We start from the raw sequence: 21,081 nt of genomic DNA, 5'->3' as shown, positions 1-21,081 counted from the left end.
AATCTGTAGAAATAGAAAACACTATAGCAATAAGAACTGTAATCAAGTTCAAGAGAATTTTATACACGAACTACTCTCCTCGAACTTTGCCGAGGAAGATTTTCCTTGCACAAAATTTGTTCATCTTTGTTTTCTTGTCATCTTTAACCTACTATGATTGTTGTCCAACTCATTGAAGTCTAGTATCCAGCCCACTTTCTACAAATTCATTGTATTGAGCTCTTTGAGCCTTAGTCCTTTTACTTTTGGGACTTAGGAACCAAAACATGCCCTTACATCTTTGGTTTCATATATATATATATATTTAGTTAATCCTTAATTAGTTTGGAATTGAGAAATTGAGCTATATCAAAACATAATCTACATGGTTATGTATTTAGAAGTCTCTATTATGGGTCAATGGGTTAGTGGGTGTTTAACGGGTTGAAGAGTAAGTTACTTTGTTTGTTTGAGGCATAAAATATTTGTACTAAAAATACATGCATAAAATGACTTTATGCCAAAATGCCATAAAATGTATAAACAACCTGAAAATATTTTCAAATTGGCCAACATTTTTAGTTGCTTCAAACACTTAAAATTGGAGTTTTTTTTCCTTTTTTTTTGGGGTGTGGGGGGGGGGGGTGAAACAAAACATAGATAGATAATTTTTGTTCCTTGTAAATAGCAATGCTATGCAAGTTAAAGTCACAATTGTTTATCTTATAGAAATAATAACATTTTTCTCTTTTATTTCCCTTTTTTTTGGGGGGAGGGGGGGTGGGGGGGGGGGTGAAACAAACATAGATAGATATTTTTGTTTCCTCGTAAAATAGCAATACTATTGCAAAGTTAAAAGCACAATTGTTTATCTTAAGAAAATAATAACAAAACTTATATGAACTTGATATTCACATTGACAATATTTTTATAACTTAATTGGCTTTTATGTTTAAATTATGTATATAATACCTTAGATACAATACCTTAAGAACAATACTTTAGATATCCCTTTTAAAATTTAGACACATATCCACTTATTTAATACGTGAAACTGGTGTTAACACTCCGTCTATTTCTTTATCTTTTTTCCTTTTTCCTCTGTTTTAGACTTTGAACTCCCACGGAAAACCCCAAAACTTGCCCCCGACCCAAAAACAGGAAAAAAAGAAAAAGAAAAAGAAAGTTAAATTGGGTATTAATATCATGTTTAGGGCCTTTGGACCCTCCCTCCAAGAAAATATCAGCCCAGGCTCCAATTAGGGGAAGTAAAGTAAGTCCAAACTCATTTGTCCATCAAAATTCACCTACTTTAATTGAATTCAAACCCATCAAATTATTAGTTGGATTAAATAGGTATCAACCCAAATAGACTTAGTAATTATTGAATTTTAACTAAAAACTCATTGAATCTCATTTAACCCAAAAACAATATTCCTCAATTCAACCTAGCCCTATTCCTATTAAAAAAAAAAAAAAAAAAAAAAGCCCTCAACAAAATTACTCTAATTATCTTATTTCTGTTTCCCTCACTTTCTCGGAAACAAACGCATTCCAATTTTGTTAATCACAGACCGCCATTTTCACTCACACTTCTGCTTCTTCTTCTTCTTCTTCTCACTCTCTCTCTACCTCCACTACTTCACTCCGCCTCCGACTCAGAGCTCCGATCCTTACTCGAATTCAAGAAAGGGATCCACAGCGACCCCAACGGTGCCGTTTCGTCTTGGGACTCGGCTACCGTCGCATCGTTGAACACCAGTGACTGTCCCTCCGCCTGGCACGGCGTCTTCTGCGAAGGCGGCGACGGCGCAAACTCGGGCAATGTCACCGCTATCGTCCTCGAAGGTCTCGCACTCGCCGGCGAGTTGAAGTTTCATGCTCTCACCGAACTCAAAGCGCTCAGAAACCTCAGCCTCGCCGGAAACAACTTCACCGGCCGAGTTGGAATCCTATTTCAAAATTCACACTTGGTTTCATATTTTTCTAAATTTTCTCGGCAACCAAACGGTGTGCCACTTTGTTTCATATTTTATTCCTCTATTTTCCTGTAACTGAGCTGTTACCGTGTTTTGGAATCCTATTTCAAAATTCATTTCCTTATTTTTTAAAATTTTCTCGGTTTTTTAATATTTTCTCGGCAACCAAACGGTGTACCACTTGGTTTCATATTTTATTCCTCTATTTTCCTGTAACTGAGCTGTTACTGTATTTTTGGGCATTTTAATAATTTTGATAATTAGGTGGGTTGGGTTTTCCATTATAATTGGGTTGAATTTAGATCAAAAGCAATCAATTAAAATGGGTTTTAAAGGGTAAATAAGTTTTATATGTCCAACCCAATTATACCTAACCAACCCACCCATTTTACACACCTAGCCCAACAATGAAAGATAAGCCGTCTACCCAATTCATATACTGATACGAACTCTTCTCGGCTCGGTTTGGTCTTAACAAGTGAGAGCTCACAGTGACAGAGGCATTTCATTGAGATCCTAAGCTGAGAAACAGGTTCGTTAGTTTTAGCTTTGCACTGTGTTTCTATTGTTTGTTTCTGCTTGTTGATTTCTATTAGCTTTTGGAGGTTAGAAGTTTTGGGGGTTTTTTCTCTTCTTGATTTTTATATGGGGGTCTTGGTGGTTAGTTTTGGAGTTTGTTCTTATTGATTTCATCTGGGTTTTGTTTGATTTTGGACTTGTGGGTTTGATTCTGAGTTAGCTCTTGTCAGTTCTATAATGGGTTTTTATTGAATATCTTGTGCGCATTACGTGTTTGAATATATTGCTCTGAGAAATATTGTGAGCTGAAATGTCTTTCTGGTTGCTGAGAATATGCGATATTGGTGATGATGTGTTTGGTTGATGAGAAAAGGCGAGGGAAAAGAAACTAAATTAAGGTTTTCAATCAATGCTTGGCCATTTATTAATTTGTTCATTTTCTTCAGCTTTTTAAGCATTTTTTCACTTTTTAAACAGAACCCCCCCCCCCCCCCTCCCCCCTTTTTTTTAAATAAGTATTTAGATATGTATGTATAGCTAGTTGTGTTTGGTTGGTGGGAAGAGAAAAGAAAATGAGATTTAAACATTTGAACCTAATGAAAGGAATATTAAGAACAAGGAAAAAAAATTCTTACACAATGCGTTTAGAATAGTTGGGGTTAGGCTTTTCTTTACACTGGTCAGAGAATTTTTTTTGTTTTTTTGAACGTGAGATATAAAATTTCCTTTTCTTTTATCTGGGTTTCTTAGCTACCAAATAGATTTTTGGGCTTCTTAATCTTACATATCATAGTGCACTAATCTTTTCCTTTTTAAATTTGTTATTTAATTTAATTTTTTAATCTTATTATTGTCTGTGCGTATGCATATATACTGTTACACATGCACCTGTTGGGTCTTGACTGCATGGCACTTCTGACCCTCCACCTTGCTATGTTGCCATTTGAGCTAGAACTCATTGGCCTCTATATTTTGCTAGTTTTTAGTTTTTATATTTTTGGTTCCAGGATCTTTTGTGGTTGTGTTGCTGCATTATAGACGGGGATAACAATTCCACTTTTGCAGGAGATTGCTGAAACAATGCAAAATCTGCACCGTGTTATATCCCGATTGTCATCCACTTCACTAAGCTCAAGCACAACAACAGCCAGAGTTTTGACAGACAAAACAAAAACCAAGTTGAGAAATGATGCAATCAACTTGAGAGCCTTTTCAGCAAAATCTGGTGAAAATGACGGGAAAGATGAGTGGGAAAAGAGTGCGGCAGGATCATTTGGTAATACAACATCAGGTGATTTGGGGTGGGATTCTGTGTCCTCTTGGTCGACTGGGTTGACCAAGGAGCATTTTGATGGTGAGGCACCCCCACCTAGTGGAGGAGACACGTCACATTCTTTGGTAATCTCTGGATTGCAAGAAATTGATGATAGGTTGAAAGAATTGGAGGCGGAGAATCGAAAGAGTAAGGCATTTGTGGATGGGTGGGGTGAGAGGATGCGGGAGATGAGTGTGCTGTTGAAGCAAGTAAGAGAGCCTGGTGCTAGAGGGTCTTATCTGAAGGACTCGGAGAAGGCCGAGATGTATCGCTTGCACAAACAGAACCCCGAGGTGTACACAGTCGAGAGGCTAGCCAAGGATTATAGGATTATGAGGCAGAGAGTGCATGCCATTCTTTGGTTGAAGGAGCTTGAGGAGGAAGAGGAGAAAAAGCTTGGGCATCCTTTGGATGATTCTGTTGAGCTTTTGCTTGATACTTGTCCTGAGTAAGTTATTATTTCTAAGCATTACTTAGTTCAAACTGGAGTGGTACTTATTTCTATTATTATGATATTATTATGATTTTTTGACTGGTAAATGTAGATGTGTGGTTTACATTGATTGGAAATAGGTTCTATGACATGTTTGTTTGTAAGATATGTTGTTTAGAAGAATTAGTTGCCAATCTTTGAATGACTGCATTGTGCTTATTTGAAGTTGTAACTTGTAATTACTTTGAAAATGTTGAATTATTGGACTATTGATGGACCAAAGGCCATTCTTCTACAGCCATTCACACTGATAATGTAGGTAGTTACATGATTTAATGATTGTCCATGTTTTATGAAATTATAATTTTCGTCAAGCATCCCATATCTAGTCAGCCCATTGCTAATCTAGCCTGCTTATCCGGCAATGGCTAAACCCCAGATAAGCCCTCTAAAGTCCAGATAAAAGTTTCTACTTTCACCCTGCCACTTTCTCTCGCTGGTCTTGATGACAAATGACTACCTAAATTAATAAAGTTGAAATACAAGTTAGTGGGTATGCACATTGTAATGTGAATTGTCTGCTTGTCTATCTTAAAATTGCTTGCTTTGAAAATACAAGTTATTGGCTTGCTGGAAAGGACACTTTGGCAAAACATTGAAATTTGGGAGGTCGGTCCTATATTTTAATGTGGAGTAAGTCTAGATCAAGGAATGTGAGGACTTTTGAGTGGAGTGAGCCATCAGTAGTAAAATTGAAGTTTCAATTTTGAGATCGCTCTAAGATTGGACTACAACTTGTTATTCACTCTCTTCCTCATGCATTACAGAAATTGTTATTTTGATAAATAAAATAGTATGTTGCTAATTGTTTAGATTGTTATGAACTGACAAAATTACTAGATTCTATTTGCTAGAATTGAGTTCATTATTAAAACCGGAACTTTTACCTATGAAAAAAAAATACTAAAACTGGAATTTTTGGTGCATATTGGAGAAAGAGAGAGAGAGAGAGGGGGGGGGGGGTTGGACTGGTGTTTGGTCATGTTGGTTAGATGGGTAGATGTGGGGTGATGGTCAGTTGTAGTGGTGGCAGTGACTGGTGATTGAAATTGATAGAATAGAGCTAGTGGCTATGGTGGCAGCTGATTTTTAATCTGAAAAAAATGTATTGCCTTCTTTGTTGGTGGTGGTGCTGAGAACTCATTCTAGACATTGTTGGTTATGGAAATCTTGGCATCGTAATAAACAATCTTTGAGTGAGTGTAAGCGCGAGGATTGAGGTGACATTTGAAAATTACTTTAGGCCGTCTGATGCAGCTTAAGTTTATTGGCCTATTAAATAAGCTGTGAAAAATAAATTGTACCTAGAAAATTACGAGGTTTAGAGTCTATAGCATGCATGTGCATGTGCATGTGTAAATCCCATAATTGCTAGTACACATGCAAGCACATACATTACACGCACTCACATAAGAATTTTTTTTTTTTGATGTAAATATGAATGAGACAAAGTTTTGAGCTGGCAAATTGTTCATCATTATCACAATTAAGCTTTAGCTTATTGTTCTGAGATGGTGATTTGTTCATCTTCACCACAAATATACTTTAGCTTGCTGATGTATGCTGATTTTTCCTCTTTTGTATAGAACAAACTTTATTTCTTATTCTAATTATCTTCTTTCCTCTTGCAGATTTTTTAATTCTCATGACAGGGAATTCCATGTGGCTTCCCTTCCTTACAAACCTGACTTCAAAGTCATGCCAGAGGGTTGGGATGGTACCACCAGAGATCTTGATGAAGTCCACTATGAGATATCCCAGAAAGAAGATGAAATGCTTTATCAAGAATTTCTCCAGAAGATGAACTTCAACAAAAAGAAAGTAAGTTCTATTTGTTCCCTGCATTTGCCCTGGAACAAAGCAAGTGAAAAAATATATATATATATATATATATATATGTATATGCATCATTTGTTATTGTTGTTATAAGCTTTTGTGCTCTCTGTTATTGGATTTCAATTAGTTAAATGATTTCCTACAAGGGCAAACGAGCTCATCTATTTTTCCAGTCATGCTTCCTTAATCGTCACACACATTCAGATGAATGAGGTGAGGATTAAGGAAGCAGAACTTATTAGGTGTCTTGATTAGAGGAAGTTGGTTTGTACCCAATGGCTTATATATATATATATATAGTGGTTATATGATATTGCGTGTATCTTGAACCCTTCATATGATATGGTTTTGCTTGTGTACAGTTGGCAGGGGAGGTGAAATGCCACAAGTATAGCCGACGCCGTCCTTCAGAGGGGTGGAATTTCACAGTAGAGAAAATGGGGCCACGAGGGAAACGTGGAGGTGGTGGTGGCTGGAAATTTGTCAGCTTGCCTGATGGTTCCAGTCGACCTCTGAACGAAATGGAGAAAATGTATGTGAAGCGAGAGACCCCCCGCCGCCGACGGAAGATATTGCCGTGATGACCATGTCTATGTTTTTGAATCAATCTCAAAATCAAGGATTTTTGTAGCTTTTGGGTTTTCGACTGAGGTGTTGTTATCATCATTTTATTTGCCTCAATTTTTATTTAATATTTTTCTTCTGTTGCATTAGTATAAAGACTTTTTAGGAAGCTACTTTGTTTTGAACAAAGGTGCCCTGTGAGCAATACTTCCTCCTTGCCTCTTATTGAGTCTAAGCTTGAGGAAACTTTAGGTGAAAATTAATGCAGCTTCAAGCAATTAGAGATTTTAAAAGCCTGGGTTTCTCTTAATGATGCTGCAGTCTTCTCAAAGCTCGGACTAACCTAGTGGAGTGTTTGGAAACAGATTTTGCTGCAATCCTGAGCAGCAGAGTTGTCTGCTCTATCAATAGTGAAGCAATTATCACTTGGATGTTTAAACAGGACTGAAGTCCATCGGAATGGAAGTCCCATGCCACAAGTACAGCTAATGGAGTGGATCATGAACTTTCTTCTGTATGATTTAGATCCTTGCCATTTCCAAAATAATTTCCATTCTTGGCATTAGACATATTCTTTCTTCATCAGTTTTGTTCAAGTGTTTTTAACTTTATATCAAGTTTTGGCTTACTAATAATTTTAGTGCAATCTTGGAGAATGAATAGACATGGATCAATTTCTTGTTTGTTGAGAAAATTTTAAATTATAGCTGGATTATGGACTTGTCTAATTACTGTATGGGTCTGGTTAATGTGTGCCTTAGGGCATACATTAACAATCAATTTTAGGAAAATTTTAAGTTTTTTCCCCTCACATTATGACAAGTAACCATGGAAAGAATACAACATTTTTTTGTAATTTTTAAAAATAATTTAAATAATTGCTGACATGGTTTGGGCTACATGGCTCTACTGATGCAAGAAAGATGGTAATAGTAATTTTACCCGGCTTGGCCTGCCTACCAATGAGGCCACATTGCTCCTCAGCAAAAAATTTTAAAAAAAAATTAAAATTAAAATTTTAGGCTACATTGCTCTTGAATACAAACAATTAAATTGCATAATGTATTAAGTTTAATTAGATCCATATGAACTTAATTTCAAAACCTCAAACTAGTATATCTTAAGACAAGTATAAGGAATTTCTTCTTGTAATTATCCTGTAATTATGTGATGTGTGAAATGGAGAGATCGTACACACCTCCGGAGTATAATCAAGTGCTTGAAAATTTTTGGATACCCATGTTAACCGTATATCCTTTGAGTTTATGCCTGCCCCTCGAGCAGTGTCCAAAATTTGCTATTATGGCCTTTGAAAAAAAAAAAAAAACACAATTAAGTTAATCAATTTGTTGACTAGTAAATCAATCAATTGGAGCACGCCCCTAACGTAATTGCGGTGCAAAAAGTTTCCCATATCTGCATAGACTGCATTCATGACTATGCTAACTGTTGCCATGATATAGAAGTAGGGTATGAACCTAAAACTCAGTGGGCATGCTAGATGAATAAGGCTAAGCTAGCAGATTTATGATACATGTGAACATTTTTTACATACTCTTGGTTTCTGGAAAACTCAAAAAATTGTTTTAACATTTTTAGTGATGTGGCAGTTGAATTTTTATTTAATTTTTGTTAATACGTGCTAGGGCTACAAGACTGTCAACCTAAGAAGAATTTAGTGTTTGAGTTTTTTTTTTTTTTTTTTTTTTTTTTTTTTTTTTTTTTACTGTGAATTTTCACATTAAATTACCTTTTTTTTTTATACTCTGAAAATTTCTAGAAAGTCATAGATTAATCATAAATCAAAGTTTTAAATTTCAAAATTTTGTAGTCTAAAATTATGCATTTACATATGTATTAAGTACATAAAGAACATATAATCTTTTCAAAGTATGCAATCATGTTAATCTTTTGAAATTTTATTTATATTTGATTTAGATTGTTACTAATCAAGCTAGCACCCAAGTTCCTTCTATGAAGACAAATTATATTGTCGTGTTGTACCAACCATTTGTTAAGAGAATTAGCAACAAGCCTTGGACCAAGTCTCTATAATTACCCATTCTGATAAACTGCAATTACATTAAATTAAAGCTTGTGATTATGAGTGAGTAGAGGAGAGAATATGTATTTTTTGAAATGGAGGCTTTAAATTTTTTTTTTTTTTTTTGGTAGAAACGGGTGATCTTATTTACTAAACATATAGTTTATACAACAACAGCATTATCCGACCTCCAGGCACACAATCTACTACTCCCGAGGCCGGCCAAATCTAAACAGTGAGATACAAAATTGGAACAAGTAGTATAAACAGACAAAAGATGCTATTGGTGGGCTCCCCGTTTCGCTAGTGCATCCATGCATCCGTTTGCTTCACGATATATAGGACGCGCCTACACCTCCCACTCCTGCCCCATGAGGCTCCTTAACGAGTGCATGTATATTGTATTCACTATTAGTAAGAATCTCCACCTTGAGGGCATTGCTCTCATTCCAAAGCATCCATATACCTCCATAAAAACTAGTTGGATCTACTATCCTAGAATGGGTGTATAGAAGGGTGTCAATAACTGCTTGAGCCCGCTCTTCAACAATACGGGGCTCAACGATGATCAGGATCTGAGGACGATGCTTATGATGCAGCTCGTAAGCGGGGTTCCGAAAAGCTACATTGCCAGCGCCCTGGCAATTCCATACTATCATCTTCATAGAGGAAGTGTTGGGGTTTAGGTAGTCATTCGGAACCCCTTAGTTCCTCGGAGTCCTCACTATGGACTGAGTAGTGCATTAATGTCTCGCTGTCGTTGTCTTTATCCTGTACATTGGCTTTAGCTCTCCTAGCCTTGCCCAATGTGTGATGGACACGATGTATGGTAGGCTTGGGTTGGAGTACATGATGATGTGCAGTTTTGGAACCTCCTTCAGCAGCGCGATGTTGATTTCGCTTAGGTCGAGAAAGCAAAAAATGGCTTCGGGCAGACGTTCCGTTGACTTCACACTAGTTGAATTCTCTTGGGCATTCCATTGCTAGACTAGCTGTGCAACTAGATAAGAAGAAAAGGGTGTTGTTGTTTCTTTAGAGGGGTACACGGGTAAGAAGAAAAGGGTGTTGTTGTTGCTATTGCATTTAATTTCATTGCAATATTGTTGTACATAAAACTTCCTCACACCTACCACCGCACACCCTTGGTTGGTGTAGTAGTCATTTTACAAGTATAAGTGCTTGTGAAGTGTGAAGGGCCAATGTTCAAGTCTCCAAGAGAGAGCTTCACACACATATGCTAGGAGGTTTTGTGCAGAAGAGATTCACATGGTGATTCAAAATAGTAAGTTAGGAACGGTTTGAAAGAATTTAGAAAAGTAGCATCTCGAGTTTTTAAAACTCGAGATTCATATTAGAACTCGAGTGCTAAAGACTCGCGTTCTGAGTGGGAAAATGCCACATAGATCTCGAGTCTTTAAGACTCGAGTTTTATGCAAAAAATTTCACCTATAGTGGCGTTTTTAAGCCTTACAGTGACGTTTTAAAACCCTATAGCGGCGTTTTCCTGCAAAAAATTTTTGTAAGTACCAGGTTTAGGGTGCCCTATAGTGGCGTTTTTAATCCCTATAGTGACGTTTTAAAGTCATATAGCGGCGTTTTTTGCAATTTATCGAAATCGAGTCTGTAAAACTCGATTTTCAGCGCAATTTTTTTTCTCCAAATCGAGACTTAAAAACTCGAGTTCCAAATGGAACTCGAGTTTTAGATACTCGAGATGTTATTTTTCAAAATTGTTTTGAAATATGACAATTAACTAATTTTTTTAATATTTATTGTTATTTTAAAAAAAAAATTCCATATGCTAGAGTAAAATTTCTATCTTGTAAAAAATAAATAAACAAATAAAAAACTTCCTCACAGTCACACCTTATAACTATTTATTGATGTGTAAGGTGGGTTGCATGGTTCATAAATGATGCAAGAGAGTTTCTATTTATTGCTTGAATCCTTGAATGCTCTAGACTTTGTATGTTTCTTCTCTTCATAGGTGTCCATGAGCTAAATGCCACAGTCGCGTTCCCTATAGTCGCATTTCCAAAACCGAATAGACGCATTTCTAAAAATGCAGCCATAGGTCTTGGCCTATAGCTGCATTTGTAAAAACGCGGCTATAGACTTGTCAGACCTATAGTTACGGGTTTTAGGCCATGATTAAAAAAAAAAAACGCGGCTACAGGACTTTTTTTTGTAGTGGCAGTTGTCTAAATGGCCTAGTGGAAAAATCAGACCTTATACCTATAGTTGTCAAATGTGAATCTCATCATGAATCCTTTTGTTTTGTTTTGTTTTGTTTTTTTTTTTTTTTTTTTTTTTTTTTTTTTTTTAATCTATTAAGTGTCCATTTGGAAGACCTTAATTTTTTTTTTTTTTTTTAATTTTTTGTTGAAAGTTTGCTAAAGCATATTTGTACCTTGAAAAAATTTAAAAAAGTGAGAAAAAAGAGAAAAAAAGGTGAGGTTTTTAAAAAGTTATATATAAAAGCTAAAAGCTGAAGTTGATGCCAAATATACTCTAAGTCTACATGCGTGTCTTCTAAGAGCATGGTGCAAATTGTAAATTTTGTTAAATGAGAGAGAGAGAGAGAGAGAGAGAGAGAGAGAGAGAGAGAGAGAGAGAGAGAGAGAGAGAGAGAGAGAGAGAGTCAATGTTATATCACCTATCAACATTTAACAGGGTCAATCTCAAAGTTATGAGAATGTTCTATCTCTTCCATCTAAAGTCATCTCCAATCCTTAGTTAATGAATGTCTCTCCTCACCATCATCACCTCCCTCCCTTAGTGATATATGCATGTGTTGAGCTTGAATAATATAAATAGTGAGATTTTTTTGAAGGCAAAAGTGGATCATGCATTGATTATCATCGAAAAAGATGATACTAATTGCAATTTTTATTTTTATTTTTTGTGGGCATTCAATCTCTTTTTTATTTAAGGCAAATAGGTTTCATACAGATGATGTTCTACCTATTTTACAAACTAGTCGCTAACCCGTGTGATGCACGGGATAGTTAAATAAAATTATAATTAACCAACCTCACGTTAAAAAAAAAAAAAAAAAGTGAGAGATTGATTTGCCCACCAAGAATTTAAAAGAAAAAAAGATTGAGAAAGAAAAAGAATGTGTAATGTTACGTTAAAAGTGTAATGTTGGAAACTAAAGCAACATTAAAGACAATGTGGAAACTATTTGCAAAGAGGATTGCAACCTTTGTATGTTTACTTGGCTCAAGACCAAAATTCAAATTCAATTTTGCCAAAAAAAAAAAAAAAATTGAAAACACAAACGCCCAACGTGGACGTGCAAACCAAACGCACACTTAGTACATAGTCTGAAGTTTTCAAAAAAAACACGGTAAGACTTTAAACTTGACAGCCACAAGTTTTATTTTTATTTTTTTAATGAAATCAATAGATAGCCACACGTTTAGAAGTCAAGGAACTTAAATTGTTGAAGTAGAGCAATAAGTTTATATAGCACACAGTTTCTCAAATGTCAAAAGAAAGACAACAAAAGCAGTAAACCACTTAACAGTAACTAAACAAAGCGCGAGAGAGATATATACCAATGGTGTTGGCTTGGACTGGAGCTGGAGTTGAGAGGACGACATGTGGTGAGCAACTGGTGGTGCAAGTGCACAGCACAGACACAGTAATATAGTTTAATTTGTTTGTTTGTTTTTTTATTTTTTAAATAATGATCTAGGATGATTTAGAATGTATTATCTGGGGTTTTTTGTATGTTAGTATTTAGATTTAGAGGGCCATGGATTGAAGGATTTACCAAATATATTGGGGTTTTTCTAAAACTATCGGGTTGAAGTTAAACAGAGAGAGTGGCAAAGATACAAACTTGATGGCTATGATGGCTGATAGTGATGGCAACGAACAACAATGGCTATGTCATGGGTGGGAAAGAGAGAAGAAAATTGGGGAGGGTGTTTGGGGTTTTCAATATTTTTCTAGAAGAGATTTGTTTTCGTGTTTGACAAAAAACCTATAGGCCATAGTCGGGTTTGTCAAAGGTTTTGTGTAGAATTTGCTATTTAGTTTAAAAAATTAAAAAAATGCTAAGTTCACAACAAATTCTAGGTGGTAAGTTGTTTCTACTTTTAATCAACACTAATTTTTTTTTTTTGTCCACTAATAACTACTTGCTGACTAGATGTGTTGTAAACGTAATATTTTACTTATATTCTACTAAATAAGTTATATAAATTAATACATCACCAATCACAAAAAAAATATTTTAATTATTCATTTATTATTTTGTTTAAGAGGCACTAATTACTCAAATTATATTCTTTCTAACCATATTAGTTTCCAAGATTTTAATAATTTTAGCATTTTGGCTTTGAGAGGCAAGCTTTGCAATACTTAGTCAAGCATGGCATCATTACCAAAAGCTTGATACTCCTTAGGTCTACTCTTGAATGAATGTTTTTCCTAACCAAACAAGAGATGGGACCTGGCTATTGTTCTTATCCAGAAGGCTCCTTTTATGAAGTTTGGAGGAAAGGTTTATAGAGTGCTTTGGTTCTTTATAGGTGGACATGATTTATAATATATTGCACTAGAAGCAAATAATTGGGATCTCATTATTTACCAAAAAAATAGTAATAATTGGGAACTCATGAAAGACTTCACCAATTTTTGAAGACCTAAAAGTTCTATTAGGGATGTTCCAGAATCTACAATATTGAGTTGTGTCAGAAATACTATTTCAAGTATAGAAGGCAATTGAAGATCTATAGTATATACATGTTATTCCATTATGTCACTACATAGTTTAATAATTTTTCCCTTTCTTTTGGATCTAACCAAAAACATCCCCAACCAAAAAGAAGAGAAAAAAGGAGGTTAATAAAATAAAGGAACTTCATGGAAGACAAAAAGGTGAAATATAAGCAAAAGTGAGTTGATTATTGCTGTAATCCTAAGCAAAGTGACTTTTTTTCCCCACAAGAATCTCAAAAAGGTCAAACAGAACCAGTCATGAATCATGATTTACATATTTAATCACCACACTACCAAATAATTGATGTTTAAATATTGAATATTCATTATGGATTTGAGTTAGCTCAGAATCTCTAGCTAGCTAAAAGGAATATAAATAAATATAAATAAATATTGTAGAAGAATACATTATTTATTATATCTCTATATAGATTCTCAAAAAAAAAAAAATCTCTATCTACTCTTCAACCGCCATGCTATCTTCTTTTTATTTTTAACTCTTCAATTATTTAAAAAATGGGTGTTAAATTCTGTCTACTGCAAAAGGACAAGGGCATCTGAAACTGAAAGGATAAGAATGTATGGAAAACAATTATTGGACGGGGCTTACTTTTTTGCTACCCAATTCATTTTTAATTAGACCCACATAAAAATAAAAGTTCATAGAACTCTATTTTGTTTTTAGAGTTATAAATAATATTAAATTGTATTTTTTATAATTAATTTGAATTCATTCTCTTTTTAAATAAAACAATATAATTCTACATAAATCCTGATTTAATAGAGTTTGATATTTTTTTAAATAAATGAGGTTATATGTTTTTCTATAAATTCTTTAGTTTGAATTTTTACTTATTTTACATATATTATTATTATTATTATTATTATTATTATTATTATTATTATTATTACATACACAAACACATTGAATTGAACCGGTTAGTGTCGGTTGAGACTTGAAAGACAATTCCAAGGATATCCATTTTATACGTTAGATTGAATGGTAGTGGTACACTGGATTGTAAAAAATGTAAAGAAAACTATGATATATAGAATATTATTGGAATCAATGAGACTTTCTTTATTTTTTATTTTTATTTTTTTTTCCGAATTACTGTATTAATTAAGAGGAAGGAATCGTAAAATTCCTTAAGTTAACCCTTCTTTTCTGTTATAGAACATTATGTGAATATTTATCCTTTGGATATTATCCATTGGATTAGTGTCGTTCCAATCAATATAATCTATCTGTCCTGATAAAATATATATATATATATATATAAAAATAAAATCTATCTGTATAAATAATTTGAAATTTTGAATAGGATTAATTGGTGCCTATTTAGTATTTATATTTCATGTATTTCTATATTATACTGTTTTTAGAAATTTAGAAAAATTAATTTACGAAGATAGATTGATATATTGACTTTTTTAATAAACATGAGATACCGTTGCAATTAACATGAGTTTATACTTTCCAAGATAAACTCCAAGCTTAAAAAAAAAAAATTATTTGTTAAAAGTTAGAAAGATAAACTCCAAGTTAATTAAAAAAAATCCAAGTTTCTGATTGTTTCATATCAATTATCACCAAATTCACTAAGTTTAGAATAAGGAATATGACAAATTACACTCTTTAAATTTAACTAAAATTTATTTAAGTCCTTTAGTTTTACTTACATCCAATTGAGTACTCAAAATTTTCAAATTAAAAAAAATCCAATTAATTATTAAAAATTATTTTTCATAATTTTATTTTTTTAAAATATTTTAACTGAAGTTGAGGAAAAAATTTTAATTAAATAAACTTGAAAATTAAAAGACCTAATTGAACGAAAGTAAAGTTAAACAACTGAAATGAATTTTGGTCAAATTTAGAAAATACACTTTACGCTTTTGCCTTTAAAATAATAGCGTAAAACACTTCATTAATAATTAAAATAAAATAAAAAGTTGATAAAAATAGTATTAATATGAGTTTATCTAGACTCTATAAAATAATATTTATCTTAAAAAAACAAAAAAACAAAAAAACAAGGTGAAGCCAAAGTCACCGAATAATAAAGAGTGGCTGTCCCAATCGGCAAAAAAACAACAGCATTGTTTTTTGCTTGCAAACCAGCCTTTTTTCTGCAGAGGAAACTTCCTGGAACCACTTATATACACACGCAACACTACATTCTTAATAATTACCATTATGAAAAGCTTTAACTTTTAAGCCCATAGATTTCTTCGCTCACAGAGAGAGACCAACTTTGACACATCCTACGATTCTTCCTGGTACCCAGAAAAAAAAAAACCACTAATGTGACTGAAGTTGACTTGCTCTCTTAGTAAAAGGTAAAATAAAATGCCTGTGATGTTTACATAGAATCTTATTAGATTTATTATTAACAAAAAAGAAAAAGGTGCTTGTTTTTGTTTTTGTTCTGTTTTATAAATTTGTGATATTTGTTAGTTTTGATGGGAAATTTTGGTTTTTGGAAATGGGGTTTTGTTGTTCTATCTTTAGGCTATAAAAGGTTGTGTTGTTTTGTATGATATATGAGAACAATGTGTGTGAATTTGAGATTCGGCTTCAGGAATTTTGTCTATTTTTGGATTGTTTGGATTGTAAATTATGGGCTGGGACTAAGAAACTACGAATTAAGAAGATATGTAGGAGTATGCTTGTTGGGTTAGCATCTTTTGGAGTCCATTTCTTGCTTTAGGCGTGTAAAAAATTATTTAATTTTCAGTTCTGAGAGTAAGAAGAGTACTTTGTAAGATAGTTAATCTTTTTTGGAATCAAATATAATGCTAACCGGTGCCTCCAAATTAGAGGTCGGGCCTTGTTGTAATGGCAAGTGCCTTCCACCAAAAACAACAGTTCCCCTATTTGAGTGGAGGAATCAGCCTCTCAATATATATATATATATATATATATAATTGGGATAAGGTTGTCTACCAATCACCTTTCCCAAGCCTCTGCAAAAAGTGGAAGTTTTGTGCAATGGTAACAACCTTTTTCTTTTGTATGTGTTCAAAACTCCAAATTGTGAACTCCTAAATGCTTCATTTTTTTTTTTTGGTTAATTAGGGTTTTAGGTACTGAGTTTGACAAAAAAATGGTGTTGAGGTTGCATCAATGCTCTTATTTCGTCTGGCAATTGTGTTCTTATACTTTGGATATTGCAGAATTACTGTAGGATTTTGAGGTAATGGGTGGGATTACTTCAAAGCGGGCAAGTGCTAGACAGGCTTCATCAATAGGATCTAATTCATACTCATGGAGTCATCAGAATCATCCACAGTCACCATACGCACAACCAAGCCAAGAGTATTGGCAACAGCAGCAGTTTGCACCTCCACCTCCGACGTATGGGGGTGGTCAGGCCCCTGAGCCAAGAAGGCGGTTAGAGAGGAAGTATTCAAAGATAGATGATAATTATATTAGCCTGGAGCAGGTATATTGTATAATGTATGCACATTATTTCTAATGGATGAACTGGTGTAATTGGAGAATGTCAAGATATAGCTCATCTCTTTTGAGGATTTAGTGTGCTTTCACTAGGAATGTGTTCAAGGGTGTGCTTCATAGTGAAAAAATCTGGTTCTTACATCTTGAGTGTTTTTTTTTTTTTTTGATATTCTCAATTTCCATTTTAACTAAAGAGAAGATGTTTAATATTATCATTGTTGTGATTATGTTTGAGATGCTTAACATTATTATAGTAGGACTTTCACTTTGATGGCATAAACTGATGAATTGGAAGTGCATCAAGTGTGAAATGTTTACTCTTACCTCAGTGATGTTATTTACTAACACTAATTTAAAATTAAAAAAAAAAAAATATATTTTCTAATACTTCATGATATGATCACAATTTACACTAAAAGGCACATGGTGTTCTTATAAGAGTTGTATAGGAGTACCTTTTTTGCTTTAGGGGATGGTGCCTTGGTGAGGCATTGGACACTGCATGCTATGGTTATATTTTTAAAAATTTGCTTTGTACTATGAGTGAATCTCTAAAGGAGTTGTGATGGTGTTGGGCATGTCCTGCATGTGGTCAACCTCATGGCATGAACATGGGATAATGTCTCTTCGCTTCATATTTAGTTATGTACTCACTCAAATACATAATGTATTTGCTTTGTTCCTCATGTACATCAACCTGTTTTCATCTATTGGTGTACTCTTGGTGAAAATGCAACTGGTTGATTGCATTTGTTTATGGCTTGCTATATCTTGATATTTTCTGTCTTTGAACTAAATCTGAATTTTTAGATAATTGTACTTACTGGTTTCTATGTCTGGGTGTTATCATGATGTTGTTGAAGAAAATATAGATAATTTTTTGTAGAAAATATGAACTTTTAAAATAGTCATTCTTATGATTGGCATATACATAATGGTGATTTTTAACTGCTCAGTGGCATAATGACATTGTAAAATTCTTTACTTACCTCAGGTCACTGAGGCATTGAAACGTGCTGGTCTAGAGTCTTCCAATCTTATTGTTGGTATTGACTTCACAAAGAGCAATGAGTGGACAGGTTTGGCCTTGTAATGGTGCATATAAGCCCATCTTTCATTATTTAGTAAAGTATGTTTAACTTGCTATCATATCAGGTTCAAGGTCATTTAACAGGAGAAGCTTGCATCATGTTGGAGATGAACAAAATCCTTATGAGCAGGCAATATCTATTATTGGAAAAACATTGTCTTCCTTTGATGAGGATAACTTGATTCCCTGTTTTGGATTTGGAGATGGTATCTATTCTATAGAGGTGTTACATTGGTATTTTCTTTTTGAAATTCATTCTCTGAATAACTAAGATTATATATAATTCTACACATTGGCAGCATCAACACATGATCAAGAAGTTTTCAGTTTCTATCCAGACGAGAGATTTTGTGATGGATTTGAAGAAGTATTGGCACGATATAGAGAATTGGTCCCTGTTCTACGACTTGCAGGTTTGAATCTGACTTATTCTTTTCACCTTCTTTTTTTATTGGTCTTTACTCATGGTATTTTTGTCTCCCCTTCCTGCAACAGGGCCAACATCATTTGCTCCTGTCATTGAAATGGCCATCACTATTGTTGAGCAAAGTGGTGGTCAGTATCATGTGTTATTGATAATTGCTGATGGACAGGTACCTTGTCTCTGCTCTTTTCTTTGTTACAATTTATAGGAGACTCCTGATCAAGATGAACATACTTTAAAAACTGATATTATTCTGTAATTTCTAGTACCAAATATCAGAGGAAAAAGAAATTCTTTAGTGTTAAATGATGAAAGTGCTAGATTTCAAGAAATTATGAAGTGTTCGTTTAATTCCAGTAGAAACCTAAAATTCATCATTTTGAATTTAGCTATTAATGAAACTTGTGTGACTCTGTATATCTAGTGACCTTTCCTAGGAAACTTGGAATATACAAAGTTTATTTAAAGAGATTGTTATAATTCTCTGGTATTGTTAATAACAAGAGCAACTGAAATAATTACTATAATTATTTAAACTCAGGAGAAAACACATTATTATAGAGTATAAATGGCAGAGTTCCTAGGTCACCTAGAATTTGGACTTATTTGTGTGAAGGGCTTATCAAATAGATTCCCTGCCATACATATGGCTACAAATATCTAATAATATTAGTAGCCTGTCAGATTTTCCTCATTAATGAAAGGATTAACAATTGAAGCAGAATCTTAGAGCGAAGCTCAGGAAAGGCACAAAGCCAATCCCACGGAACAGTGAAGCTTCATAGGGTATTTCTGTCCAGGTGCAGGTAGTAACATCTCATTGGTTGATGGCTTTTTCTTAGAGGAAGCTGGACCTAACAAGTTTTAAGATTATAGCCATGTTCCAGTTTAACACCTAATGTCTATATTAGTATAGCAATACGTGCAACTGGGAAAACTTAAGTTTTTTATTGGAAAGTTTAATTGCAGTCAGGCATGCTACATTGGTGAGCTTGTCTGTGTTCGGTGTTTGTTATTTCAGATTGTTTATATTATATACCTTAAAAAAACCGTGGGTTCTTGCAGGTGACAAGAAGTGTTGATACCGAGCGTGGTGATCTAAGCCCACAAGAAAAGAAAACTGTTGATGCAATTGTGAAAGCAAGGTATTTCTTATAATTCTCTTTTTTGTAGTTAAATACTCTCTCAAAGAACTTTTTTAATATTCTTGCAATTTGCAGTGAGTACCCTTTGTCAATTGTTTTAGTTGGTGTTGGAGATGGGCCATGGGACATGATGAGAGAATTTGATGATAACATCCCTGCTCGTGCCTTTGATAACTTCCAGGCAAGTTTCCATAGCTATTTGGATATCATTTTGCTCTATTTTGGAGCTTGTATCTTTTGACTTATTATTGGTCAATGTTTGATTGAGAGCTAGAGTTTTCTTTTGGCTTTTGCAGTTTGTGAATTTTACAGAAATAATGTCAAAGAATATGGATCGTTCCAGAAAAGAAGCAGAATTTGCTCTAGCTGCACTGATGGAAATACCATCCCAGTACAAAGCAACACTAGAGCTTAATATATTGGGGTAACAATAAATGAATTTTCTAATGTACTCGATGGTTCTGCTGTACGAGCATATAACAAAATTCGTTTGCCATTTATTTATTTATTTATTTATTCCCCCATTGTTCAATCAGTGCCAGTAGGGGGAATACTATAGACAGGGTTCCTCTTCCCCCACCCATGTACGGTACAGCTCCCTTCAACACCAGAAAGCCTTCACAGTCGAGCAGTTTTCATTCAAGTGCACGTTCTTCTGGTGTAAATGAAACTGTTGGTGTCTCAGCTCCTCCAAGTTATGCTTCTGATAATCACGTAATGAATTCTTCCTACTTAAGGAATTGACTATGTGCCTTTGATAATCATGTCATGATGGCAGTCTTAAAATAGTGATGGCAATGTCACTAAAAGTAGACTGTTGTATCCATGTGGTCTCAAGTCAATTTGAGGAATTTTTGAACTCTTTTTTTTGGGTGGTCCTGACAGGTTTGTCCCATTTGCCTTATCAATCCAAAAGACATGGCCTTTGGTTGTGGACATCAGGTAATGCAGTTGGCAATTTTCTCAAATCTTTTCTTCAAGCCTAGATGAAAGAATGCATATGTGACTTAGATTTTACGAATTTTCAGACATGTTGTGACTGCGGAGAAGATCTTGAGTTATGCCCCATTTGCCGGAGCACCATCCAGACCAGAATAAGGCTCTATTAACTGGGAGCTAAAGTTGAGGTTGGCCTCAACTTTAGCTTCCAGACTTTTCTGGTCTCTTTGCTGTTTGAGAGTTGGTGCTGGATTTAATCGGATGCAATGTCAGATCTCGTAAAATTAGAGGCAAGGGGTTACTCATCAGATCTTGTGCCTTGTATATTTTGTGTTCTTATTAATTCATAAGAATATTTTGTGTCCTTTTAATTCCTAAGGTTCATTTCAAACATTTATAGGACCTGGTTATAGTTAATCAAAATTGCCGCTCTTAGGTGCTCTACCATGGTTTGAGTTTAATCTTGTTGTCATTGTAGTAAATTTTTTCATGAATACTATTATAATTTGTCACAGTTAATCTTTGAAATTTTGTAGTAAAACTAAATTCCAACTAAA

General features: G+C 34.2%; 2 protein-coding genes across 3 annotated transcripts; both read left to right on the top strand.

Moving 5' to 3' along the window:
- The first annotated feature begins 1,503 nt into the window (after positions 1 to 1,503).
- LOC115963978 lies at positions 1,504 to 7,368 on the top strand. Of its 2 annotated transcripts, none has more exons than XM_031083252.1 (4): positions 1,504 to 2,490; positions 3,543 to 4,240; positions 5,917 to 6,106; positions 6,484 to 7,368. In XM_031083252.1, exons 2-4 carry the CDS (start codon positions 3,558 to 3,560, stop codon positions 6,700 to 6,702), a joined length of 1,092 nt encoding a protein of 363 aa, XP_030939112.1. In that variant the 5' UTR covers positions 1,504 to 2,490; positions 3,543 to 3,557; the 3' UTR covers positions 6,703 to 7,368. The 2 variants fall into 2 exon arrangements, with proteins under 2 accessions (XP_030939112.1, XP_030939111.1); XM_031083251.1 differs by having other exon boundaries at positions 3,485 to 4,240.
- An 8,198-nt stretch (positions 7,369 to 15,566) lies between these two features.
- On the top strand, positions 15,567 to 21,081 carry LOC115963984 (E3 ubiquitin-protein ligase RGLG2-like). The gene is made up of 12 exons (XM_031083263.1): positions 15,567 to 15,806; positions 16,644 to 16,912; positions 17,921 to 18,005; positions 18,082 to 18,222; positions 18,316 to 18,429; positions 18,512 to 18,609; positions 19,506 to 19,585; positions 19,661 to 19,766; positions 19,882 to 20,009; positions 20,122 to 20,299; positions 20,471 to 20,527; positions 20,614 to 21,081. The coding sequence occupies exons 2-12, from the start codon at positions 16,667 to 16,669 to the stop codon at positions 20,692 to 20,694; spliced, it is 1,314 nt and encodes a 437-aa protein (XP_030939123.1). The 5' UTR covers positions 15,567 to 15,806; positions 16,644 to 16,666; the 3' UTR covers positions 20,695 to 21,081.

The sequence above is a fragment of the Quercus lobata genome, chromosome 10, assembly GCF_001633185.2.
Source record: "Quercus lobata isolate SW786 chromosome 10, ValleyOak3.0 Primary Assembly, whole genome shotgun sequence".
In the NCBI taxonomy this organism is placed as follows: Eukaryota; Viridiplantae; Streptophyta; class Magnoliopsida; order Fagales; family Fagaceae; genus Quercus; species Quercus lobata.
Note: the sequence above shows the minus strand (reverse complement) of the source record. Positions and strands in the feature narration are given on the sequence as shown.